This window comes from Tenrec ecaudatus, chromosome 10 (assembly GCF_050624435.1).
Source record: "Tenrec ecaudatus isolate mTenEca1 chromosome 10, mTenEca1.hap1, whole genome shotgun sequence".
In the NCBI taxonomy this organism is placed as follows: Eukaryota; Metazoa; Chordata; class Mammalia; order Afrosoricida; family Tenrecidae; genus Tenrec; species Tenrec ecaudatus.
In genome coordinates, this window is record NC_134539.1 from 114,096,541 (window position 1) to 114,123,498 (window position 26,958).

The 26,958-nt window shown below is 53.0% G+C and overlaps 1 protein-coding gene across 1 annotated transcript; it reads right to left on the minus strand.

Moving 5' to 3' along the window:
• Positions 1 to 1,744: 1,744 nt before the first annotated feature.
• LGALS9 (galectin 9) lies at positions 1,745 to 25,420 on the minus strand. Its single transcript, XM_075559245.1, has 8 exons — positions 25,321 to 25,420; positions 15,042 to 15,133; positions 9,347 to 9,548; positions 7,541 to 7,651; positions 3,700 to 3,741; positions 3,174 to 3,262; positions 2,858 to 3,020; positions 1,745 to 2,234 (listed from the first exon to the last, which is right to left on the minus strand). The coding sequence occupies exons 1-8, from the start codon at positions 25,360 to 25,362 to the stop codon at positions 2,088 to 2,090; spliced, it is 888 nt and encodes a 295-aa protein (XP_075415360.1). The 5' UTR covers positions 25,363 to 25,420; the 3' UTR covers positions 1,745 to 2,087.
• Between the last annotated feature and the right edge of the window lie 1,538 nt (positions 25,421 to 26,958).

Consider the following 26,958-nt stretch of genomic DNA (forward strand, 5'->3'; position numbering starts at 1 on the left):
GGGGGTGGAAGAGGTGGGTGACTTTCCTCTGGTGCACCACTTCCAACGACCACCAAGAGGCGCTCTCTACCCACTCTGTATTTAGCATCCCTGTGTACAGTTATTTATTCTGTATTTAAAAACCAAACACCCCAGTGAGCCACTTCGACTTATACTATATGATTCCTGGATGGAAATATTTATGCAAAATACATTTTATTTTAACCACACTGTGTGTGTGTGTGTTGGCAATTGGTCAAGAAAGAAGTTCTAGTTGGAACGAGTATGGGGTGCCCACAGCTGACACCAAGAGCCCCCACAAAGGGACATGCTTACCACATGTGGAGGTGGACTTTTGTGCTCCTCTGAATCCCAGGGTGGAGCCCTGGTCGCGGAGTGGGTTAGGCGTCAGCGCTGCTGCCCACAGGTGGACAGTTCAAGCACACCACCGCCCGGCTGGTGGGTGGGAGGCTGCTGAGTTGCCCCTGTGAAGATTCGCAGCCTCAGCAACTCTACCCCGTCCTGGAGCGTGGCTGAGTCAGAATGGACTGACTGGCCGAGTGCTCTTTGGCGATGGGCGAGGGAACTCTGGCTTGCCTTTGGGGGGTCTGGGCTGTGCCGCTCCCGGACAGCATCCATCACTTGGGCATGGGGGCCAGGGTGGGAGCTGGGATTCTGTATAAGACATCACTTCCTTAGGGATGGCCCGGGCCACTGTCTGGCTTAGAGAGTCCCCGTATCTCACTCGGAGGCCACACGTTTCCGGAGGATTGTGTGGGTACGACAGGTGAGGTCGATCTGCGTGTGGTGGGTGTGGCGGGTGTGGCTAGAATCAGGGCACGGGACTCCCTCCCCACGAGATGCAAGCTCTTTTGGGGTGTGGAGCCCTCCAAGAGAAAGCTGCGGAAGGAACTGAGCCACGTGCCCTGGGACTCAGCCAGGGCCAAGCCAGGGGTGGGGTGAGGTGGGGTGGGGGGCTTAGCCAGGGATCAGGAGGCTCCACTTTCTCCCTCAGTCTCACCTGCCCTCCTCACCCCACCTCTGGCAGCAGCTACTCTGTTCAGGTGGGGGAAGGGGTGTGCCAGCCTCTGAATGGGCATAGCAGCATCCAGCGAGCCCCGCCTGCAGCAGAGCATGGGGCCGCAAGTCCTTGGGATTCTGTTACATCTGTTACATACTGTGCAGCTCTGAGCCATTCAGGGAAGGGGGGGTTGTTTGAAGGGGTGAGACTGCATTTCCCGCACCCCAGCTCCAAGGGGCACCTGTGCTCTTGACCCACGGACTATGCTTGGAGCCTCACCATGCCTCCTCCAGGGCTGCTTTCTTGACAGCAGGATGTGGGGCTTCTCGTGATGCACAGCTAGGTGCCTGCCCTGTCCCAGTGGCCCGGAGACCCCACACAGTGTGATCAATCTCTGATGTTGAGAGACAGCACCCGTTGGCTCCTCTTAACCTGCTGGCCTGCCTGCCACCTGGACCCCCATTGTCTCTGGCCACCATGGCTGCCCCAGCCCTGCACCCATCTGAGAAGACCAGCTTGCTTCTGGAGTCCCCCTCAGTGCCCAGGCTTCCAACACCTGAGACTCCTCAACCTGTATCTCTTTGAGCACCTGTGCTGGGTTTGTGAGGTACCCAGAGGGAGCAGCCTGCTAAAAGACAGCCCCACTCCCAATTCCAGAGAACTCCAAAGGTCTCCAAACACATTTAATAGCCCCAGCCAGCCCTTCCATGTGGTGGCAACCATGTTTATTCATTTCAGGGACAATGGGAAGGCTCAAGTCGGGGTGGACTTAATGGGGTGTCACCCGAGTGGGCTTCCTGGAGGAGGCGGATGTTGGCATAGGGAAAAGGGGTAGGTACAGGGTCCTGGCTTTGGGCCTAAGGAGAAATCTGATGGGGGATTGGATTTGGTGGGGGTGACTGCCTGCACGGGGAGCTGGGGCAGGCTCAGGGCCCTCCCTTCATGTGGGGGACTGACCAGGGGCCCCCCGCAGGACCCCTCTCATTGGAAGATAGGAGTGGGTGCTAAGGAAGGGCAGCAGCGTGCCACTCCCGGCCAGATGGAGGGCAGAGGTGCGGGGTCAGGAGATGCCCACCCCGGGATCTCACTATGCCAGCACGTGGGTCAGCTGGATGTCTCCCACCACTTCCAGGCTGTTGATGGCCGGCAGGTTGTTCAGGCGGTGCCAGTATTCACACAGGTGCTGGCCATCCACGGCCACCTTGAGACAGTGACTTTCACACATGATGCACACCTGGAGGGAGAGGGCCCAGCACACGCCTCGTTACATCTCCTCAATGGACACGTGGTCTCCTGGCCACCTCAGCTGCCAACGTTAAGGAAGACCTCCCACCCACAGGCCTTCTTGCCACAAGGAGGCATTAGTTGATCTAAACCTCCTGCTTTGTCCCGTGCTGTTCCTCTGCTTGGCATGCCCTGCCCAGCCCCCTCAGTGCACCTGCCCCCTGGCACCACCCTGAAGGAGACAGGGCGCCAGCAGGCAAGCCTGTGTCCTCTGCAAGCAGTGGCCCCTCCCCCACACAGCTGAGAAAGGCTGTGCTGAGTGGACACGTGAGAGAGTGGGTGAATGACCTTCACTTCAGGCCCTCCTGGGCACTTCCTGGCTGTGCGACCTCAGACAGGGCACCTGCACTCCTGTGGTCATTGCATCTGAAAAACTCACCTGCCAGCACCCATCTCATGCGGGACAACAATTGAATCATAAATAATAATACTGGGAATAATACTAATTTTCTTGATTTCTTCCAACCCAGACCTCACCCTGGAAGCATCAGCCTGAATCCCATTCAAAATGCCCCAGCCTCCTCCTTGCTTCCCCCACACCCACACCCCCTTAACACCACAGGAGCCCCTCACCAAGAAGTTCTGCCCTCTCCTGAAGGGCATTTTCCGAGGCAGGGCGCGTTCCTCGATCCCCCAGGAGCCATTGATCTGGGTGTTGCGGACCACGGCGTTCTCGGTGAAGCGGGGGTTCAAGTGGAAGGCGATGTCACTCCCGCAGCGCAGGTTGATGTGGAACCTGCAGGTGGGCAGCTCCCATCAGCCTCCTCTGCCCACTGAGCCCTGGGCCCACCCACTCCTCCTCCTCAGTCCCCTGGGGACTAGGGGGTGGCCAGAATGGTCTGGGAGTGGGGTCTCTTGCATCCCCAAGACCCCTGGAGCCCCAGCTTACCTCTGGGCACTGGGCAGGACAATTCCTGTCACCATGATAGTCTTAGACGGGTACAGCCCACCCATGATGCTGGTGTAGTAAGGCAGTGGCTGTGGGGGTGGGTGGGGGAGGGGCAGGTCAGCCAGTGGCAGCCAGAGCCACCGCCGGCCACCACACTCTGTCCTGAGCTCTGTACAGTGACCTCAGACTGTCCACTGAGCGTGGCACCAGAGTCTGCCCATAACAGGGCTTCGATTCCTGGTCCCGGCAATACCAAGGGGGCCCGTCCCCCATCCCTTGAGTGGATGTGCTCAAAGCACAATGAGAGGACCTCAGGTACGAAAGGCACCTGGTTGGAGCCGGTGAAGGGAGGCCCCTTTCAAGTCTCAAGCTCCTGCCCACCCCCTGCGGCACCAGGCGGCTCTTAGGAACTTCTGCTTCGAAGTGGGCGAGGCCAGAGTCCCCCCAACCCCACTGCTGCCCTTCACACCCCACCATGCCTGACGATGCAAGCACAGGCTCCCCGCCTCTCCCAGAGACCACTCACATAGCTCGGGTTGGGGTACACCACAGGCGGGATCACTGGATTCTGTCAAAAAGAGAGCAGGGAACTCGGTGACCTGGGCACACTCTCAGGCGTTCCCATTCACCGGCCTGCTCACATGGCCTTTGTGGGACTTCCAGCTGTCCCTCACTGCCCCCCTGCCCCCAAACAGAGCCCCAGAGGAGGGCAAGAAGAAGCCAAGCTTGGGCTCCTACGCACTCTTCTTCAGGAGACCCAGCCATGGACCCTCCCGTCCATGTGCTGGGCCACGGCTCTCCCTGTTTTCCTATCCCTAAAGGACCTGCTGGGTAAGCCCCGCCCTGCCTGGTCCGGAATCTTGGCTCTCCCCACGGGAGCGGGAGCCACACATCTCCCAAGCTGTGGGGCCAGCCCCAGAGGTACCCATCTTTCTTCCCACCCTGCGTCTGTCCGGAAGCCTGTCTCGGGTGGCGGGTGAAGCCGCGGGGCTGTGAGCTGCCTGGAATTCTCAGACTTACCGGGACCGTCTGTCCAGGGGTGCTGTGCACCGTGTGGATGACTGTTTGAGTCTGGACGAAAGAAATTGGGGGGGGGTGTGAAATGGGGGTTGAAGGCTGTCTTAGCAAGACACCCTTGTGGCATATTGTTTATGCACTGAACTGCTAACTGCAAGGCCAGGGGTTCAAAACCACCAGGGCTCCTCAGGAGAGAGACAAGGCTCTCTACTCCCATAAAGCGTCACAGTCTCAGAATCGTACAGGGGCACCGTTCTACCCTGTCCTACAAGGCCCCTGGGAGCCCCAATGAACTGGCTGGCATTGAGTTTGCTTTGATTTGGTTTTAGCTTTTCAAAACTCCACCTGCCACCAGAGGGTGCCTCTGAGGTGAGATATTATTTATTGGGTGTGCTGCCAACCCACTGCCCCGATCAGATGCCCAGCGTGGGCTAGTGGAGGTGTTTCTTCTCTCGAGGGGATGGGGCAGGGTCCGTGGAGAAGAAATGGGCTATATTTGTGACCTCTGGATCTTCTTTCCTCCCGGGGAAATGTCTCTCAAGGGAAGTGCTGGACTGGGGGCCTCCGTCTCCCACAGAAGGGAAGGGGCTTCAGCCCATTCATTCCCCATTGGGTCGGTACCCCATTCATCAGGGCTCGCCTCCCACTCTTCCCGCCCCCAAAGCTATCTCCAAAGCCAGGCAGAGGGCCCTGGGGCCTGGCCTTGACGACCCTTGTTCCCCAGGCCTGGCCCTGCCTTCTCTTATGAACCCCTGAGAAGACCCAGATGGAAAGGGGTCTGATGAGGGAACGGGAGACTCACAATGGGTGCTGCGTTGAGCGCCCACGCGCCTGGAGACTGAAAGAAAAGAAGCGGGGAGTCAACATGGGGGAGGGGGGCCACAGCTGGATTGGAGGGTAGGCTCCTGTCCTAAGAAGTGCTCCCCACAAAGCTCCCGCTCGTTCCTCTCCACCTCTCCGGAGCCAAGCCTTCCCGAGCCTGCGGTGCCCACAGTCTCGCCCACCAGCAGGGTTACCTGGGTGAGAACGGGCCCAGACGGAGAGAACGAGGGCTTGGAGGAGGAGGGCCTTCCTATGGGCTCCCCCAGAGCGAGAGAGAAGAACTGGTCTGAGGTCGGCCAGAGGCAAGACCCTGGCCCGTGACATCCAGGAACCAGCAAGTGGCATTTCCTGAAGGCCTTCTGCCACACGGAGCACCGGGCCCTGCACCCATCCGCACCAGGAAGGGAGGGCCAACATCAGGCTGCCCCTCAAGGGTTCCCTGCGTGAATCAGGTGGTCCTCCTGGGCCACAGGAAATCTGGGTAAGTAGAATCTTCCTCCTCCTCCCCATCCCCACTGCTTGAGTAGCCAGCGGAAAGGTGGCCCTCATTCCTCTTGCTGTCTTGTTGTCCCCACTCACTAGACTGCTCTTGTCCAGGCTGGGATGTCCTTCTACCTGCTCTGCCTGTACAGACAATCCACAGCCATCTAGTGCAGCGGTTCTCAACCTGTGGGGCGCGACCCCTTTAGGGGTCGAATGACCCTTTCACAGGGGTGCCTGATTTATCATCACAGTAGCAAAATGACGGTGATAAGTAGCCATGAAAATAATGTGATGGTTGGGAGGGGGTTCACCATCAGATGAGGAACTGTATGAGAGGGTCGTGGCCTGAGGAAGGTAGAGACCTGCTGGTCTACTGGATTGAGGCACAAGGGGCTGGAAGCACAGAAACGAACAAGTCACCATCCCAGCCCTCAAGGGGCTCATGGGCATTGGAGGGGGTGAGGGTGGAGTGATGGAGACAGACGTGTGAGCGTGATGACAAGGCACTGTGGTGACCAGCACATATATACACAGAGTCCATGGGGACACAGAGGACACATGGGGACAGCGGTCTCCAGGGCAGGGAGGTGTTTGCCTGTGAGCAGCGGAGGCTGCATGAGCTCCATGGGGGGAGGGGGAGCTGAGAGGTAGGTTGAGACAAGATTGGGAAGAAGTCTGTGTGTTCTGCTGGGGAACTGGGGCTTTTATTTGACAGGCCAGGGGGGTGGGGGCACGAGGATTTCTAAGCAGAGATGGGATGTGCTCAGACTTGTGTAGATATAGGGAGGTTGCTGAGGCAGTTGGTGTGTAGGAGGTAGGCGTGGGGACCCGGATCACGGTTATCTTGACCAGGGGTCCCGGGGGCCTGAAGGATGGCTGCAGCTTTGCGGAGGGAGAGCAGTTGGCCCATCAGAGAGGTTTTAAGGAGGAAGGGGAAGGAGCGAAGGATGACGCCCTGGCCCCAGCTATGGGTGTGCCTGCAGGGGCCCGTAGCCCCTAGTGGCCTGTGGTTAGAAGCTGCCCTGAGGACCCACTGTCCTTCCCCATCACTGCTCAGCCTCTGGTGCCTCGGGGCCTCGCTCACTTGGTGTTTGCGCCCCTTGGGCTTGGGAGGGAAATGAACAGGCTGTGAGTACTGCACCGTGGAGATGATGGGCTGCACAGGGGCTGCGTGTCTGTTCTGTTAAGACAAAAAGAACCACAGGAGGAAGACACATGTTAATGGAGAGACACAGACGGGGAAGGTGGAGCCAGGGCACGAGGGGCCGACCTGGGCAGGCTGGGGAGGTGGGAGGCGGGCAGCGGGGAAGTGGGGAGAAGCTCCAAGAAGCCCAGTGGGCAGGGTCATCTCTCTGTCCAGTCCCTAGGGAGGAGACAGTGACCGGGAAGGAAGACGAGGAAGGGGTGGGCCCAGCAGAGCCCAACCTTCCCATTTTCAGGGAAAGCCAGAATCAAGCCCACCCCCCACACACCCCGTGGAACTCCCCCATCCTCTGGATGTTGGCAATTCACGAGAAACATGTTTATAACTCACAAGAGGGTCCCATAGTCCCAGTGAGGCCCACAGGGGCCGTGTTGTGACCTCATTGTGGTCTCGTAGGAGCCACGCAACACCCCATGGATAGCCAGGGTTATGTTCACTCTACAGATGAGGAAACTGAGGCTGGTAGTCACAGAGTCACTGGTCTCAGGTCCACCGCCACTGGGCACGGCTGAGCTGGGCATCTGAACTGGGTTCAGCCCAATTATCAAGGCTGGGCTCTTTCTGGACTCTTACAGCCTCCTACCCGGGGCTTGGATATGGTGCCACATCAAGATGAACCACTGAGGCTTCTGTGAGACTCTGGGGACGGGTACTCCAGACAAACGGTGACACAGGAGGGTCGTGATGACACAGCAGAAGGAGGGGGCCAACAGCAGCACAGGGAAACCATAGGGTGTCCCAGAAGCTACCTGGGTCAGAGATTAAGCTAGAAAAAAAGGTTAGCCCCCCTGCCACCCAGGACCTAGGCAAAGCCAGGCCTGGAGTCAGGTGCCGGTCTGACCTGGAAGCCGATGTAGGACAACTGCACCGCGCCACTGATGGAAATGGTGTCCGCTTGGTGGAAAGGCATACGGTGCATGTACTGCAGGAAGTGTTTCCCGTTCACCGTGACCTGCCAAGGAAGGGTGAACACCAGAGAGTTGGAAGACTGCACCTGAGCTTCCTGGCCCCACTGCTTCTGGAAATGAAGCCCCAGGAATGCGTTTCACATCCAGTTATGGGATGGGCGGGGCCTGGGCGCGCAAGCAGCTCTCCTTGTGGCCCCACTGCGGATGGCCGTAGGGGGTGGGGGGGCAGGAGAGCCAGAACCAGGAGTTGCATGGAGTGGATGCACATGCCCGTGGCCTCACACGGCAGCATAGACACAGTCCTCTACCCGAGATGCTCCCTGCAGAAGTCACTTGCAAGGGTCTACCACCCCGAGCAGGGCATGGAAGCTAGAAAAAGGCTGGTCTGACATCGTGGCAGAAAATGAGATGTTTTTAGGGACCTGGAGTGGAGAAGGGGGCTACAGCCAATAGGTGCAGTTCACTTGGACTTCCAGGCCGTGTCTCCGCAGAGGGCTCACAGTCAATGCACTCAGCTTGCTAACCAAATGGTTGTGGGTTCGAGTCCTTCCCTATCCACAAGTGCCTCCAAAGAAAGGCCTGGTGATCTCTTTCTGGGAAACCAGCCACTGACGATCCTCTGGGGCACAGGTCTGTCTCCATAAGCTGGCATCCACCCAACAAACTCTCAAACCAGTGGACTACTTGCTTGCTTGTTCTTATTGTTTTCAAAGACACACCAAGACCCAAAGCAACATGGCGGCGATGGGTCCGGTTTGGAGTTTCTAAGCGAAGGAAGCCCGCAGTTGCCCCATCGGATGCAGGAAAGGTGTGCAGGGAGACTGAGCAGCTCTCTGTGAGGCCCCCCCCCCCGCAAGACAATGGTGGGAGTTTGGGGGATTGGTCTCAAAGAATGTGGTAGTTACAGAATCAGGTGTCAATTTGGGACTTGAGAGGATTACGAGTGAAGAGGTGGAGTCTAGTCTGTCAATCCGGAGATAGCCAATAACCTCTGTGTGGGCGTGACCTTCTGAGAATTCTGGGAACTGCTGTATTTCCTCCTGGGAGGCAGACGACCCCCCTCTCTCTGCTCACTCCCTGGGATATGCTCTCCTGAGAAGACACGTGGAATTACACTAGTGCTCTGAGCTGGAGAAGACACGTGGAAACCCTTGCCAGCGCTGAGATGCTTACACCGCCACTAGATCCAAAGATTTTCTACCCACCGGCCTGTGATCGTCCTGCATTCAGTGTCATTGCATGTGTTTCGTGAGTCTGAAGAGGACTCTATAGATTGGTATCAGACATATGGGCTAATATCAGACTTCTGGTCTTCGACTGGACTGGGTGGGGATGCTTTCTTAATGTACAACTATACTTTATATAAAACTCTGTCTTATACACATGCGAGTATCTGTGAATTTGTTTCTCTAGTCATCTGGACTAACATAATGAATGTGATGATTTAAAGGCCACCAAGTCACCCTGGTGATACAGTGGTTACTCATTGGGCTTCGATCCTCAAGGTCAGCAGTTCGAAACCACCAGCTGCACTGCAGGAGAAAGAGGGGGCTTTCCACGCCCATCAACAGTGACAGCCTCAGAAACCCACAGGGGCAGTCCTACCCTGTCCTGTACGGTCACCATGAGTCAGCATCTACCTGACGGCAGCGAGTTTGGTTTATTTAATTCCCTCGGATGGGGCTGGGGCGCCGGGAGCCTGGGCAGTGCGGGGTGGGGAGGAGGAAGTTTCCACTCACCTGGAAATGTGCGCTCTGCACCAGGAAGCAGATCTGAAAGGAGCTCCCCTTCTGGAAAGGCAGCTGCATCATCCGCTCCTCAGAGCCCCAGTGGCCGGCCTGCTTCGTATTGCAGACCACGAACCCGCCCGATTCAAACCGGGGGTTGAAGTGGAAGATGATGTCATTCTGGCTGTAGCTGCTCTGGAAGTTCACGTGAAACCTAGGCCAAGGGACAGCACATCGTCTTGTGTAGCACAGTGCATTGCCAGCGGAGGGTCAGGAGGCCCGCGGAGCCCCTGACCTGCGTCTGTCGGGAACTTGCATCTGAGACAAATGTGCTGGCACCCTCTTGTCCCCCGAGTTCAGACCTGGTGCGTTTTTAGCCATGTCTGCATTTGGCCTTTAGAGCATTGCCGAGAAAAGCGTGGACACCAGCCAGCTGCCAGGAAAATAGGTTTGGGGAGCTAACGGCATGCTTGCACGCAGTGGTTAGTGGAGGAGCCGTGAGAACATGGCAAACAGGTGGGGGTAGGCGTACAAAGAGGATGTCTGAAAGGGGAGACAGGGAATAAACGGGCATGTCCACTTTGAATGAGAGCACCTTACCCACACCAGGTGCAGGGGTGTAGGTCAGGGACATGCGAGGGATGCCCTAAGGGCAGCTGGTGGACAGAGAGACCAGCTCTGCCCAGTCCCAGTTGGTCATTTAGAGATGACCACTGAAGCCCCCTGCTCTCAAGGTACTGCATCCAGGAAGGGGGTGGTGTGGTGATGCTCCTCTTACAGGCCCTTGGTAACATAAACAGGAACACTCTTGTCTGTTTACTGGAGGGTTGGGGGTTCGAGTCTACCCAGGGGGCCTCAAAAGAAAAACCAAACTAAACTACCCTTGGAGCACAGTTCTACTCTGGAGTTGAAGCGGGCAACTGGTATCCCCGCCGCCTGCAGGGTGGTTAAAAGAGGCCATGTTCTTGTGAATGAGGGGGGAGCACAGAGTGGGGACCCAAAGCCCATCTGCAGGCAACTGGACACCCCCTTACAGAAGGGTCGCGAGGAGGAGATGAGCCAGTCAAGGTGCAGTGTAGCAACGATGGAACATACAACTTTCCTCTAGTTCTTGAATGCTCCCCCACCCCACTATCAGGATCCCAATTCTACCTTACAAATTTGTCTAGACCAGAGGATGTACACTGGTACAGACAGGAACTGGAAACACAGGGAATCCGGGACAGATAAACCCCTCAGGACCAATCATGAGAGCAGTGATAACAGGAGGGGAAGGGGGAGGTGGGGGAGAAGAGGGAACCGATTACAATGATCTACATATAACCCTTTCCCACGGTGATAGACATCAGGAAAGTGGGTGAAATCAACAAGTGGGATGTTGATAAAACACCAGCATCAAAAGACTTCACCAAGAGAGTAACAAGAGAACCCACAGACCGGGAGAGGATTTTTAGCAATGACACAACAAAGGGCTTATTACTAAAATCCTCAATACCCTTCTAGCCTACAAACAGAGGAAAACCATTAACCCCTGAGGAAGTGGGCAAGACTGGAACCAAAGTTTTGCTAGAGAGGAGACCTGAATGGCCAATGAGCATGAGAAAATGCTCCGGATCATTAGCCATCAGAGAAATGCAAATTAAAACAACTATGAGATACCACCTACCACCCTTGGCGATTGCCCAAATCAGAAAACAATAAATGTTGGAGGGGATGTGGGAAGATAGGAACACTCCCACCCTGCTGGTGGTCGTGTAGATAAGTACAGCTACTGTGGAAAGCGATCTGGCGATGTTTAAAGCAAATGGCAATTGAGTTACATGCCCAGAAGAGGTAAGAAATAGACCACAAGCAGTCATCTGCACCTCAATGCTTACTCAATGTTCATTACGGCACAATTCACAATCACAAAGAATTGGAAACAACCTAAATTTCCATCGATAGACCAGTGGATTAGCAAACTCTGGCACATACACACCATGGAGTTCTACAGATCCCTCAAAAGCACCGATGGCCGCATAAAGCACATCGTCTCATGGGAAGAGTTGGAGGAAATGATGCCAAGCGAAGTTAGCCGATCACAAAAAGGCAAGTACAACATGGTCCACTGAGGTAAGTACGATCAGCTCAACAGGGGCAGAAGACAAGCCACTGACCTCACACTTTACAGGCTGAGGTACAGGCAATCAGGCAGGGACAGACCAAACCCAAAGAAGCACAAGTGATTCCACCACAAAGAAGGGGAAAGGGGGGAGGGGGAGAAAAAGGAGGGAGACCATGGCACTGGGGAAGCAGGGCACTCATCCCCTACGTGGAAGGTTTCGTTTATGTCTCCACGGTAATCAGAGTATGAGCGCAGACGCCACCACGGCACACCAAACCTTGTGGGCAGTGTAACCACATGGAGCAACTCATGAACAGAGAGGTCTACAGGGGCGGCCCCAATCAGAGCCAAGCCACCACGCACACATACACACACCCCACTCTAGAAATATGTGCAGCAGAGGACAACGCTAAACCTGCAGGTGGGGAAGAGGGGCCAGCCTGCCACGCCCATACAGAAGCAAACCAAGAAGGAAAAAGAGAGAGCTAGGGCCTAGACCCCATACTGGCACACCAAGCTCCGAGGATGATGTCCCTGCACAGAGCTGCTAAGGCACCGAGGGGCCTGTAGGGCCGACCACAGCTTGAGACATGATATCCCCTCACTGGAGCATACCGGTATGCGACAGAGGGCAATACTGGGGACACACAGTGGGGAGTGAGTCCAGCCTGACCCCCCCCCCCAAACACACACACAATAGGGCAAACCAAGAAGGGAACATACAGATCAGGAACTGGAGTAAAGCAAAGTCGCAAAATCCCTGAGGAGCCCCCAAAATAGACTCCAGGCTAGGAGGGGCAGTTCCTGGAACCCCCCCAGGGCCAGTGGGGAGATAGTCATAAAGATCAGCAGACAGACCTGGAATTATGTGTGCTTTTTCCTTTTGTTATTTTTTGTTTGTTTTTTCGTTTTATTCAATCTTTTGTTTTCTTTCTGTTTTGTCTCTGTTATTGTTGTTTTGCCTACCATTATAAGATAGGTGTGGAAAGCAAGCTCGAGAAGAAAGCAGTGGAACCAAAGGGTAGGAGTAGCAGGGAAAGGAGTGGTAAGCAAATAGTGCCACAAACAGGAGAACAACTAGAGGATTAAAAGCAACAACAAGGAGGATCCTGGTGGTATTGGAGCAACAGCAATTTTGCTGAGAGGAATTACTAAGAGGCCAAAGAAGGGTGAGTGTGATGGTGGGGCAGGAGGAAGGTAAAGGGAAACAGAGGAAAGATCTGAGAAGCAAAGTTATGGATAGAGATATGAACATAGGTGTGCACTTATGTAAATATATTAATTCACAAAAATAGAGGTATTGGCCTATTACATATATTTATATGCAATACATTGAGAAAGTGGATGGATTTTGGGCCTCTGCTCAAGCCCTCCCTCAACACAAGAACACTTTGTTCTAACAACCTAGCATTCTGTGATGCTCACCCTCTCGGCAGGATCGCTGAAGACAAAGTGGATACATAAGCAAATGTGATGAAGAAAGCTGATGGTGCCCGGCTATCAAAGGATCTGAAAGGCTTGAAGTTAAGCACGTGGCCATCTAACTGAGAAGCAGCAAGCCCACATGGAAGAAGTTTACCAGCCTGTGTGATCACGAAGTGTTGACAGAATCAGGTAACAGGCACCAGAAGACACCACCCCCCCAAAAAAAACAAACAAAAAAACCAACAACCATATTATTGAGAATGAGGTGGGTTGGAGTAGAGACCCAAAACCCATCTGCAGACAATAGGGCATCCCCTCACAGAAGGACCACAAGGAAGGGATGAGTTAACCAGGGTGCAGTATAGCACCAATGAAATGCACAATATTCTTCTGGTTCATTTTGGCTTCTCCACCCCCCACTGTCATGACCATAGTCTTGCCTTTCAGTCCTGACTAGACCAGAACATGTCCACTGGTACAGATAAATGCTCATGATACCCGGAATTCAGGTCAGATAAACCTCTCAGGAACAGAATTGGGAGTAGTGACACCAGGGGGGTGGGGAAAAGGTAGGGGTAGGAAGGGAGGAAGGGGGAATCAATCACAATGATCCACGCATAATCCCCTCCCCCAGCAGTCTGAACAACAGAAACGTGGGTGAAGGTAGACAGTGGTTGGTTTAAGATATAAAAACAATAATAACTTATAACTTATCAAGGAGTCATGAGGGTGAGGGGGGCAGGGAAGGGAAAAAGAGGAACTGATACCAAGGGCTCAAATCTAAAAAGTTAATGTTTAGAAATGATGATGGCAACATCTGTTGATGTATGGAGTGCTCTAAGAGCCCCCAATGAAATGATAGAAAGAAAAAAAGCTGGAATAAAAACATAAAAAACAAAAAGGGTGGGGGGGGGCTGCTTGAAGGACCAGGCTTACTGCTGGGATAGAAACTGCAGGCAGCCCTGAGATGAGGACCCCCCATTACCCTTTGGTTCTAGAAATGAACTCACCCCCCTAGCCAAGTCTGTAGAGAGTGCGATAACACTTATGAGGTCCCTGCACCTGGGAATAATCAGCAGCTGATGTCAAGGACAAAGTTCAGAGGGACGGGAAAGACAGCCCCGCAGGGGTGAGTGCTCTAGCCTCTGGGGATGGCAGTCAGGGAGGTCGCTGAATGGGAAGCTCATCTGCTCTGTACATCTCCCTCCTGTCACAATACAGTGCTTTAAGTGGGGGAGGGGGGGCTTGTTGGAAATATCCCTGGGTGTATTTGGGGGGGGAACCTTCCTTTAGTTCTTGGAGAAGGCCTGCCCTGGTGAGGGAGGAGCACAGCATGCAAGAGAAGGGAGACAGGAGAGGCTGTTCTTTGTGAGGCAGGATGGGAAGGGAAAGTCTTTCTGGTGCTGGAGTGTGAGACAAGAGAGGGAGAGAGGGAGAGAGGGGGAGGGGGGAGAGAGAGAGAGAGAGAAGGGTAGAAGTTCAGAGGTTGGTCCTCTAGTCCCTCATCTCTTCAGGGTCCCATCTCAGGGTGGGTGCGAGGGCTTAGGGCCCCTGACGGCATTCAGGGCTCTCAGAGAGGCCCCATGGTCAGCATGCTGTGTCCTCTTTGGTAGGGAAGGGTGGAGTAACAGTGGCACAGGACCCCCTCAAGTTCACGGTGTGGGGTCAATTCCCACTCCTAGCCACCCTCTAGGGTAGAAGTGCTCCTGTGGGCTGCCAAGACTGTAACTCTTCATAGGAATAGAAAGCCACATCTTTCTCCCTAGGTGGATTGGAACTGCTGACCTGGTGGTTAGTAGCCCAACACAACACCTACTCTGTCACCAGGGCTCCTGTGGCTCAGATAGACACCTACACTCTACACGCCTGCGCTGAGGCAGGGTGGGGGTCCTGGAGTGGCAGGAGGAAATCTAGAAGTTTCCGTGGCCCAAGAGAACCCCTGGAGCAGATGTCTGGGGTGAAACAGAGAAGCTTCTGAGAGGGAGCCCCCAGGTTAGGTGCTCTGAGCCCTGGCGTCTCTGTCATGGTGCCCTGGGCGTGGTTGGCACTGTGGAGTTAGGGCTTGCCCCGCCCGCCTGTCTGCATCCCTGGACCAGATGTGGGCGGGCCCAGGGCGAAGTTGTTGATTGAAGGGACCAGAGCTAGAGCAGGCTGCAGAGAAACAGCCACACCACATACCTGTTTTCGCTGGAGAAAAGCACGGTTCCATTGATCGTGATCTGAAGTCCCTCCTGGAGACCCCCATGGATTGAGCCGGTGAAGGGGACGCACTGCGGGGAGAAAGTGGCGGAGGTCAGTCAGTCAGCCTGCTCCTCTGTGGGGTCTCTGCCAGCACTTGCTAATGGCTGGCCTGCCTTTGCTGGGTACCACGTTGGGGGTGGGGGGGTGGGGTGGGGACGAATGGAGATGCATCAGGTCTCAGCCTCACAGATCGCCCAGTCTGTGAGGAAGTGGATGCTCACTTCCAACACATAACAAAGCCAATTGCTCAGCCATTCTGCCATGCCGTTGGGAGGCTGTGGGCTCGGAGAGGATGTGACCGAGGAGCTGACTTTCCTGGGAAGTCCGAGAGGAAGCCGCGGCAAACCCAGCCCACGGGGAGTTGGCCAAGAAGGAGGGTCTTCATGGCAGAGGCAGTGGCATGGGCTATGAGATGGAAGGAAGGTGGGTCGTGATGGGGTGGGGGTGGGGGTGCTGGATCACAGGCCAAGCACCCAGCAAAGGCCCCAGGACCCTGTCCAGGAACCCAAGAGGTCCAAAGGATCGAAGGGATCCACCCAGCTCTCCTAGAGGGTAGCTTTCTGCTCACCTGAGAAGACCAGAAGCCATCCCCACTGCCCCCCTAGAGCAATGGCAACCAGGATGTTACCCCTTGAGCCACCTCTTTCCTGGCCCTCGGTGCCAGAGGGCTGCCTCCCCATCTTCTCCTGCTCCTGAACTCCCCCTGACCCCCTTCAGGTTCCAGCAGCCTCAGAAGCCCAGTGTGCTGTTTCCGCTTGTCCTAGGCCCCATGGGCAACCACTTTATCCAATTCTCTCGTCTGGGCCTCTCCACATGTGTGCTAGCTGTCAGCGCCCGCTATGGAGGCAGGCAGCCTCCAAGTCTGAACCCTGGTTCTGCTGCTTGTTATCTGAGTGACCGGCAAGGCCTCAGTTCGTTCACCTGGAACACAGGGACAAGCCTCCCCCGGTGACAAACAGTCTGCAGAAGAGACCGGCACCTACATTGGAGCAATGTCCCAAACTGGTTACTTCTCAGCGTTCACACCTGACCGCCGGGGATTCCTTTTATTCAAAGTGGATCCACAACCTACATAAAGCTCATTTTCAGAACCTACTTGTGTTAGTCCAGGGAGACTAGAGAAACAAATTCATAGACACTCATATGGGTATAAGAGCTTTATATACAAGAGCAACTGCACATTAAGAAAACATCCCGGCCCAGTCCAGTTCAAGTCCATACGTCTGATATTAGCCCATATGTCTGATACCAATCTATAAAGTCCTCTTCAGACTCATGAAACATGCGAAATGATGTGTCGTAAGCATCTCAGCACGTGGCTTCTCCAGCTCTCAGGGCTGCATCAGGGCAGGTCCATGTGACTTCTCATCATTAGAGAGCCTCCCAGGGAGCGAGCAGAGAGTGTGTGTCTCCCTGCTCACAGAAGTTCCCAGAATCCTCAGGAGAGGACCACACCCACACAGAAGCCCCATTGGCTATATCCCGATCCCCGATTGACAGGGAAGACTCCACTCCTACACTCTCAGCCCTCAAACTGACTCTAGATTAGGTAACTACCACACGACATTAGGGTCAGGCGAGCCAAAGCAGTTTGTTATTACATTCAAGAAACACACACACAGACCAGTGTAAGAGACCCAGGAACCCAGATGCCAATCAATCCACCCAGGGACAACTGATCTTTGACAGAGGGCCACAGCCCCGTACATGGGATCCTTCATACCCTACACAAAAAAGAACTCAACATGGACCTCAGACCTAAGATGATAAAGATCATGGAAGGAAACATAGGGACTATGCGAGGATCCTTAATGTCTGGCTTAAATAGAAACGCAAACACAACTTAAAAAGAAAGCACACCCAGCAGACTATGAACTGAATAAATGGGACTTCCTAAAAACTAATCTTTAAAATTCATAGAAAACTTCAACAACAAAAAGACAAATGATTCAATGGGGAAAAGGGGCAGTAACAGCCACATGACCAAAAAGAAGACATTCAGGCAGCCAACAAATACATAAAGAGGTGCTGCCAATCATTAGGTATTAGGGAAATGCAACCGGAAACATCAATGAGACATCATCTAACTCCGGCGATCACACACACACACACACACACACAGTCACACACACACACACACACAGTCACAAAGGCAACCATGGCCATAAAAAGCCGAGAACACAGAAAGAAGCACTCTGGGATGGTTACCAGGGCGGAGAAGGGGCGAGGTGCAGGGCATGACTTGACAGGCCTCTGCTCGCCTCTGTTGTGAAGCCTCGCTCTGATTTGAGAAGGCGATTCTTCCCCAGCTGGAATTGGAGCACCTCCCAACCTTCGGGGCTCATCTGCAGGCACTGGATCAGACAGTGCTCCTCGGCTGTGTGTAAGGTTTCCGGGGTCGAATCCCTCAGAAGTAGACCATCACCATATCATTGGGAATGAGGACGAATGCAGATTGGGGACCCAAAGTCCATCTGTAGGCAACTGGACATCCCCTTACAGAAGGTTTGTAGGGAGGAGACGAGCCAGTCAGGATGCAGTGCAGCAACGATGAAACACAACTTTTCTCTAGTTCTTCCTTTTTAAAAAAAATCATTTTATTGGGGGCTCATATAACTCTTATCACAATCCACCCATATATCCATTGGGTCAAGCACATTTGTACATGTGTTGCCCTCATCATTCTCAAAACTTTAGTTTTCTGCTTGAGCCCTTGGTATCAGCTCCTCATTTCCCCCCTTCCTCCCTGCCAGCCCCTCCCTCACGAACCCTTGATAATTTATAAATTATGATTTTGTCATATCTTACACTGTCTGATGTCTCCCTTCACCCAGTTTTCTGTTTTCTGTGCCCCAGGGAGGTGGTTATATGTACATCCTTTCTACCCCACCTTCCCTCCACTCTCCCCATATCGCCACTCTCACCACTGGTCCTGAAGGGATCATCTGTCCTGGATTCCCTGTGTTTTCAGTTCCTATCTGTATCAGTGTACATCCTCTGGTCTAGCCAGATTTGTAAGGTAGAATTGGGATCATGATCGTGTGGAGGAAGCATTAGAGAACTAGAGGAAAGCTGTATGTTTCATCATTGCTACACTGCATGCTGACTGGCTTGTCTCCTGCCCATGACCCTTCTGTAAAGGGGTGTACAGTTGCCCACAGATGGGCTTTGGGTCCCCAAGCCACATTCCCCCTCATTTACAATGATATGATTTTTTGTTCTTTGATGCCTGGTACCTGATCCCTTCAACACCTCATGGTCACACAGACTGGTATGCTTCTTCCATGTGGACTTTGTTGCTTCTGAGCTAGATGGCTGCTTGTTTACCTTCAAGCCTTTAAGACCCCAGATGCTATATCTCTTGATAGTTGGGCACCATCAGCTTTCTTCACCACATTTGTTTATGCACCCATTTGTCTTCAGTGGTCATGTCGGGAAGGTGAGCATCATGGAATGCCAGTTTAATAGAACAAAGTGTTCTTGCATTGAGGGAGTACTTGAGTGGAGGCCCAATGTCCATCTGCTACCTTAATACTAACCCTATAAACATATGCACATAGATCTATTTCCCTAGCATCATATGTAAATATATTTACATATGTACATGCCTGTATTTAGACTTCTATAAATGCCCTTTGCCTCCTCACTCTTTCCTTTATTTTCTTTTACTTTCCTCTTGTCCCACTATCATGTTCAGCCTTCATTTGGGTTTCAGTAATTTCTCTCGGTTACACTGCCCTTGATCAAGCCCTACCAGGCCTCCTACACCCTTTTTGCCACTCATTTTGGATCACTTGTTTCCTTGTCCCTGGGTTTGTTAACACCTTTCCTTTCCCGTCTCCCCCTCTGCTATGTCCCCGTGAAACCTTTGGTCCCATTGTTTTCTCCTCTGGATGGTTTATCCAGCCTATCTTATCTAGGTAGACTTTCAGAGATAATAATATGCACAAAAACAGGACAGAGTAAAACAAAGCAAGAAAACAAAACCAACAACAACAACAAAACCCAATGACAAAAAGAAAAACCTATAAATAGTTGACCTTTAGGAGTGTTTTCCAGTAGCCTCTGTTGGAGAGCCATGCTCTGGCCCCAAAGTCTATTTTTAGTATGCCCTCAGGACTTCCTTGCTCTGCAGCCTTTGCTGCTGTGTTGCACACCCTTGTTTTCCTCCGTGTGTTGGGATCAGATCGGTGGCAATTCCCACACTGTGTTTCCAGTGTTGTCCCCTGTAGAGCTATTTTCTTATAGTTCCTAAATGCTTCCTCCCCACCATGATCATGATCCCAATTCTACCTTACAAATCAATCTAGACTGGAGGATGGACACTGGTACAGATAGGAACTGGAAACACACAGAATCCAGGACAGATGATCCCTTCAGGACCAGTGGTGAGAGTGGTAATACTGGGAGGGTGGAAGGAAGGTGGGGTAGAAAGGGGGAACCAATTACAAGGATCTACATATAACCTCCTCCCTGAGGGACAGACAACAGAAAAGTGGGTGAAGGGAGACATCGGACAGTGTAAGACATGACAAAATAATAATAATTTACCAATTATCAAGGGTTCATGAGGGAGGGGGCAGGGAAGGAGGGGAAAAATGAGGAGCTGATACCAAGGGCTCAAGCAGAAAGCAACTGTTTTGAAAATGATGATGGCAACAAATGTGTGAATGTGCTTGACACACAATGGATGGATGTTTGGATTGTGATAAGAGTTGTATGAGCCCCCAATAAAATGATTTAAATAAATAAAAAGAAGTGGCCCATCATGTCCTTCTTCACAGCCTGTCTTCTTCTGTTGGCTCGGCTAAAGGCTGTCCACCATGGTGGCCCTCCTGGGATTGGAAGTGCCCGTGCACGCCACAGCTTCCAGCAGCACAGCGGAGTACAATAAGCCGACAGATAAGTGGTAGACGTGACCGGGCAGGTCTGTGCAAATGTGAGTCGTCTGTGGCCCACCAAGCAAATTGCATGGCTTCCTCGTCACAGAAATAGGTGCATGAGGCCCTGGTGGAATGAGGCCAAGGGAAGGAGGTGTGTAAAGTCTTAAATTGGGGGTGGACTGGGACAAACTACACATCACATTGCTCGTCCAAAAGGGGTGCCTCCCCCCATCATAGCCAATTGTCCCGGTCCAGTGTTGGCAGTTTTCAGGAAAAGACAAAAATTGGATTTCCTTTTCTGTAACGTTTTCTCATTTCTGGGGGGAAATTTTTTTAAGAACATGTAAAAACCCCAGTATTATAGAGACACATACTGAACTATTTGCAAATACATTGATAATAATATCTGGATTGCTTCACAATAACCTACAGATGGAAACGGGCATAGTTCGTAAGGGCAAAGATGAAGCCATGAACTGATAAGGGCCTCGGGTAGTTAGAGGCCCGTGTTGTTTATGATACTCATTTTACTACCTGCACGACTGGGCTACAATTAGCAGAAACAAACTCTGCACAGGTCACATGAAAACAGCCACCACCCAAATGTCTTCCTCTTCTTCCCATCAGCCCCTGCCTCCTGGCCTTTGTCTTGAGTCCCACCAGCTCCCAAGATCCGCAGGAAACCCACCCTAGCTCGGGGTTCACAGCTAACATGAGAAAACCCTGGCCAAGCCAGAACTACTCCACCCTGCTCAGTCAGCCTCTGACTTCTGTGGGCATTTGGGGAGTCTGCTTTCTATTTATGGCACCTGTGGATAGGTCTGAAGGTTTGGCTTCTCAGCGTCTCCGAGTTCCCCATCGACCCTGCCACATCAGTGGTCTGCGGGGACTCAGTCTGATGGACACCGGGTTCAGCATTGCTTGTCTTCCCTGAAAAACGCTCATCTGATCTGTTTGTTAAGGAGCCCGGTGACACCAAGGGCTACACATTGAGCCGTCAACCACAAGGTCAGCCCTTCGAACCTCCTGGTTGCGCCAAAGGAGGGAGGTGAGACCGTCTCGTCTGCCCCCATCAAGATGCACAGGCTAGGAAAGCCCTGAGGTGCAATCCCTCTCTGTACCACAGGGTTACTGTGAATCGGAATCGACTTGAGGGCAGTGAATCTGAGGTTCTTTTAGTTTTGAGTCATCTGAGGCTGAAAGTCTCTGAAGAGAGTCCCCCCACCCCCGCCATCACACTACCACAAGAGAGATCATACTTGGAAATCAAGAGGCCCCCGCTTGAGTATAATCACACCGAGGTCGAAAGAACATGCTTCAGCGCTTGGTGGGGCGGGGCGTGGGGGCAGAGATCACACGTGCACAGAAGACGTGAAGGACGTTGCAGATGAAGGAAGAAAGTACACAGATCGTGGAGGTAGCGCTTGGTGGGGCGGGGCGTGGGGGCAGAGATCACACGTGCACAGAAGACGTGAAGGACGTTGCAGATGAAGGAAGAAAGTACACAGATCGTGGAGGTAGAGCAGAACAAATTAGTCATTAAAGTAACGATGTCCATATGTCTTAGGCAGTGTTCTCAAAGTCTGCAACACATTTTTTTCTAAACCATTTGTTATGAGCTAATCCAGATATCATACCATCCCACAGTTCAATCGCATCAAGCAGTATTGCGTAACTGCTACCACAATCAGTTGAAAACGTTTCCGTCTTTATCAGTTCCCCTTGACACTCCCCCTCCCCCAGCGTACCGCCCCCCACCTGGAACCCTCATTAGACTTGTCTCTGTAGGTTCACCCATCCTGGGTTTCACATACCGAAAAACAGCAGGACATAAAGATTCAAGTAGGCTACCCTCCATAACAAAATCCATCAGAGCTAAACTCCAATATGGAAAAGAAAAAAAACTCAAACCAGAAAATATTGAAAATTAGATCAAGCCCAAAGTGTATCAGACGGAAGAACAAGTGACAAAGTTTTAACCGTTCATATCGGGTTATCATTTTAATCTACTGCCGTTATCTCTCCAGTAACTAGTTTATTCCCACCCCTTCTGGTTAGAGGCAAATTCCCGGAGGCTTGCGTTATTTCTTGTTTAGATCTCCCAAATGTACTCCGGGCATCCGCTGTCATTCATAGCCTTCTGCAAACCGGAATCTCACGACTGATGCCCCAACGCTATTCCCTCCTTCTGCTTTGGGTGATATAATTTACAGTCCCCGGGGTGATGGTTGTTGGTGTGCTTTGTCCACGTGAACGGACCTTCATTTGAAAGTCCACTTTCTAGACATAGCTGGATCTTACTTTGTAGGCCATTTTAGAAGCTGGAACTTTGTAATTCCTGCTCTTCAACAAGCACCTTGTCTGTGCCAGTCTCACTGAGCAAACCAATGAAACATTTCACATTTTCTGTTCCCTGCCGTTAGCCCTCACCCCTCCCTACCCTGCCCCAAGGCCCTACTGAGTCCTTTCTGCCACATGCTTCCTGGCACTAATGTCCTTTCCATTACTGACCACCTGGTACATCTGCCCACCCAGTGCCCAGTCCTAAGCCAATTCAAACACCCACTCCCCAGTGTCTGTACCAGAGAAGGCCTTCCTGGAGATGGCCACCTCCTTATCAGCTGCCAGTTCCTCAGCTGGTCCCTAACACCGCCTTTCTGCCCCAGGCAACTTTCTGATGTTTATCACACTGTCTCTGAGCCGTCTCACCTGCGCCTCCTCCCCTCGGAGCAGAGGATCTTGTCTTCTGCCTCCCAACACGAGATTATTTTAAGGTGAGTATAGCCACACAATAGGGGCTCTGGTGGAGTCTCTAGCCTCCCCGAGGGAGAAAGACATGACATTCGGCTTCCGTCAAGATCACGGGCTTGAGACGCTACGGGAGGGGTTCCACTCTGTTCTGTAGCATCACTGTGAGTCAGAACGAACTTGAGGACAACGGGTTTGATTTTGATTTAAATAATATATAGGAGCCCTGGTGGCATAGTGGTTACGCATTGCACTGCTGCCTGCAAGGTCTGAAGTTTGAGACCCCAAACTGCTCCTCAGGAGCAAGACGGGGATTTCTACTTGCATAGAGCTAGTCTCGGAAACTCAGAGGGGCAGCTCAGAAACTCCACCTGTCCTACAGAGTCACAATAAATTGGCATTAACTCGATGAGAGCGAGTTTGTTCGTTTGTAAATGTCTGTGCAGTGTGGATGCAGAGATTTCAAGCGATAGAGATATCAATAGAGATCGAGACAGTTATCCTCAGAGACATAGGCAGGAAGCAGGAGCCTGAAGGTGGTATATGCAAATCCAACCTGCACACTGTGTCCCGGAGTGCAGCCATACAAAGAAGGCACAGCTATTCACTGAAACCTGATCATAGCAAGTGACTGGAAAGAGCCGGAAAGCCCCACACTAAGAAATGGGGAAATAAATGTACGGAATTGCCATACATTCTCTTAAAAAGAGAAGAAGATAAAAAAGCAAGAACTCTTTGAATGCCCACATGGATTGATTTGTATTAAAACAAGTAAGAAGACGGTCCCCCAGTATCTACTATCTTAGCGATAAAATGAGTTCCCAAGAGTCTGAACACACCGGTTGGCTCCAGGAAGTACACCGTGAGCTGAAGAACGACCACATCCGCTGTAGCCTGTGGGTGTGCTTCCCTTACCTGGCAAAAAGGTCGATGATTAAGGATATTGAAATGGGAAGCTAATCCCAGGCTCTCCCAGTAGCACCAATGGAATCACAGGAATCCTTATATGGAGAGGCAGGAGGATCAGAAACAGGACAGCAGTGAGGGCAACAGCAGGGGGCATTTGCTGGTTTTGAAGATGGGGGAAGGAGCCACGAGCCCAGGAATGCCAGCGGCCTCTAGACGCTGGAAAAGACCAGGAAACCCGAGGAGCACAGGCTCGTCGACACTATGGTTTTAAGTCTCTGATCGGACGGCCCTGGGAAGGCCCCCATGAGGTCAGCTGTTCAAACCCACCGGCAGCCAATCCTCGAGAGAAAATTCAGGCTCTCTGCTCTCCTAAGGGTCACGATGCGTCCAAATCAACTTGATGGCCGTGGTTGTTTGATTGGTTGGTTGGTTGGTTGGTTGGCTCGAAACTTCACCACAGTAAGAGGATCAGCTGGTGCTGTTTTGAGCTGCTCCGGTTTCTATGCTCTGTGAGAGCAGCAGCAGGAAGCCGCTAGTGGCATTGGGGAGGTGGTGACAGGAGGGGGAGCTGGGGAAGGGCTCTTTCACAGGACGTATGTTCACCTGAAGAATTTGGATCCATGTGCACCAGTGACGGGTCTTAGCCAAAAAGACGCGGGGACGCACTTGCACTCCGTGGGATGCAGAAGGACGGATGTATGGCCACGGGCCTGGCCTCGCCTCCCCGCTTCCTGGGCTAGGAGCGCTGATATGGGGCAAGCCACTGGGCCTCTCTGGGTCGGTGTGGCTGCATCATGCAGGGGGGTTTAGATGGGAGGCCGGGTAACTGTTTGCATGGAGACCAATTATACCCTCTGTAACCCACTTGATCCTGTTGTCGATTCCGCGTGTGTGTGTAAGCACTTTCCTTCTTTGGGGATATTTTGACAAACGGCCTCACCTTTTCTGAGTCTCCATATTGTTTGTTAGTTGTTTTATGTGAAGTGGGGATAATAAACTGGTTTAATTAAACAAGGCCACCTACCACCACGGTGTAAAAGAAAAAAAGCTCCTCTCCCTTTTCCTCAGCAAACACCTTGGCTGCTGGGCCTGAACCCGGACTCACTCCTCAGCATGCAGACACCTCCTCCGGAGGCCTTCCCAGCTGCGCCCCCCCTTACTCAGCACCCATCAACACCCATTGTGCACCAGCTGCCTGCTGAGCACTCACCTGATTTCAGCCCGGCTGGGTTCAGGGTCATTCTCACTTTACAGGTGTGAAAGCCGGCACGGAGCAGTGAAAATAACTAGCCGGAGGTCACCCATCTAGTAATGGGGCGGAACCAGGACTTGGCCCAGAGAGACCTTTTCCCTAGTGAATGCTCCTCACCGCTTTCCGAGAAGCCCCGCCACTTGGCTAGACTTCCCCTTTCATCCAAACCCAGGCCTGCTCCAGTCATGACTTCGGTCTGCCCTCAGTGCACCCGTGAGGACGGTCCTCCTTAGTCCCTCAAAGGCACTAACCAGCCCTCAGGGAACAGAAGTGGCATCAGGGTGGCCGCAGCTGGTGTGTCTGCTCTTCCCCTGCGCCCTTCACCACTGGCACCTGCTCCTGCCACCCAGGTGTCCGTGCTTCCCCTGGCCTGGGGAAGCCCACCGACCCCACCTGTGCCCTCGCCCACATCCCCAGGACTCACAGGGTTCACGAACGGAGGCTGCGAGCCACTGTGGGAAGCCATCGCCCCCTGCCTTGGGAACCACTGCTGCTCTCTTCACCACCTCTGCACAAAGGAGAACTTCTCCAAGAAAGAGAAACAGAAACCTAAGCAACTTAGCAGATAGTCACTGGGGCTGGGAGGAGCCAGGCACAAGAGGAAATGGGAAAGAGAGAGAGAGAGAGGGTGGGCGGGGAGGCCTCGGGCAGAGGCTCTAGTGGACACAGGGATGGCTGCTATTTGCTTCCGACATCAGCCAGGAGGAGAGTTCGGGCGGCGATGGACACCTCCTTGCTGTAAGGGCTATTTGCCGCCGCTAAGTCTCCGGAAGAGCAAAGTGGTCCCTCCCAACCTCAGCCACTTTTCCTCCTCTCAGACACGGCACCCCACCCCACCACCCCCTGGGAATACAATCTTATATAGCACCCGTGGGTTCCCGGGAACCGGATCCCATCCACAAGGTGGACTTGTCCAGAGAGCACCGGCCTTCTGCTCCTGGCAGGGTCCCAAACCCATGGCCATGGAGTCCATTCTGACCCATAGCGACCCTAGAGGACAGGGTCAAACTGCCCCTGCAGGTTTCCAAGACTGTCCCTCTTTACAGGAATAGAAAGCCTCATCTTTCTCCTGCTGGGCAGCTGGGAGTCTCCAATTGCCAACCTTGAGGTGAGTGGTCCAACACTTACCTGGCAGCGCCATCAGAGATGGCACAGTGTCCAGACCAAAAAGCAGGGCAGCTGAGAAGGGCCCTGGTGGTCAGGTGTTGCCCCTACTCACATCCCCACAGTTACCGCCACCACCATAGGTAGGCCGGTCAAGTCTAGTTGTACCCATTTTACACACAGAGAAACTGAGTTGCAGACAGCCTGATGGACATGTCCACAGTCACACCACTTGAGCCACATTGGTTAAAGTGTTCAGCTGAGAACTGACATGTTGGGGTCTCAGATCCACCCAGACGGACCTTGAAAGAGAGGCCAGGCCACCTGCTCCCCAAAAATCCAACCTCGGAAAGCCCCATGGGCCACAGTTCCCTTCTGACACTCAGGGGGTCACCGTGACCACCTGGCGGCAACAGGTCGTGGCCCAGCCGGGTGAGGATTCTTAGGCTCTCAAGAAAATAATTTCTCCCTTTTGAAATTTGATTCATAGTGACCCCGGACGACAAGGTAGAACTGCCTCTGCTCTCATAAAGAACTAGTCGCAGAAGCCCACAGAGGCAGATCCACCTTGTCCTACAGGGCTGCTATGAGTCGGCATCAACTCAATAGCAATGAATTTGAGTTGGTTATTCTTAATTCTAGAAGGAAAATCATCTGGTGGCTGCCACAGCGGGATAGGCTCGGGGGAACACAGGACTGTGGGGGTCTCCAGAAGAGGCCTCTGCACACTTTGGCTCAAGGATGTCTCCTCCACACCAGAGGGACCTGAGAAGTATCTGTTGAAGGAACAAGTGACAAATAAGTTGCTGAGTCATTTGATGTGACATTTCCAGACAATTACCTCAGGGCTACAGGGCTGTGGGCTGGCTGTGGTGGGGTGCATAGGCTTTCAGGACAAAACCAAATGTCCATCCCAGGCTTCTGCCCAGGCCTACAAATGCACATTCAGATTCTAATC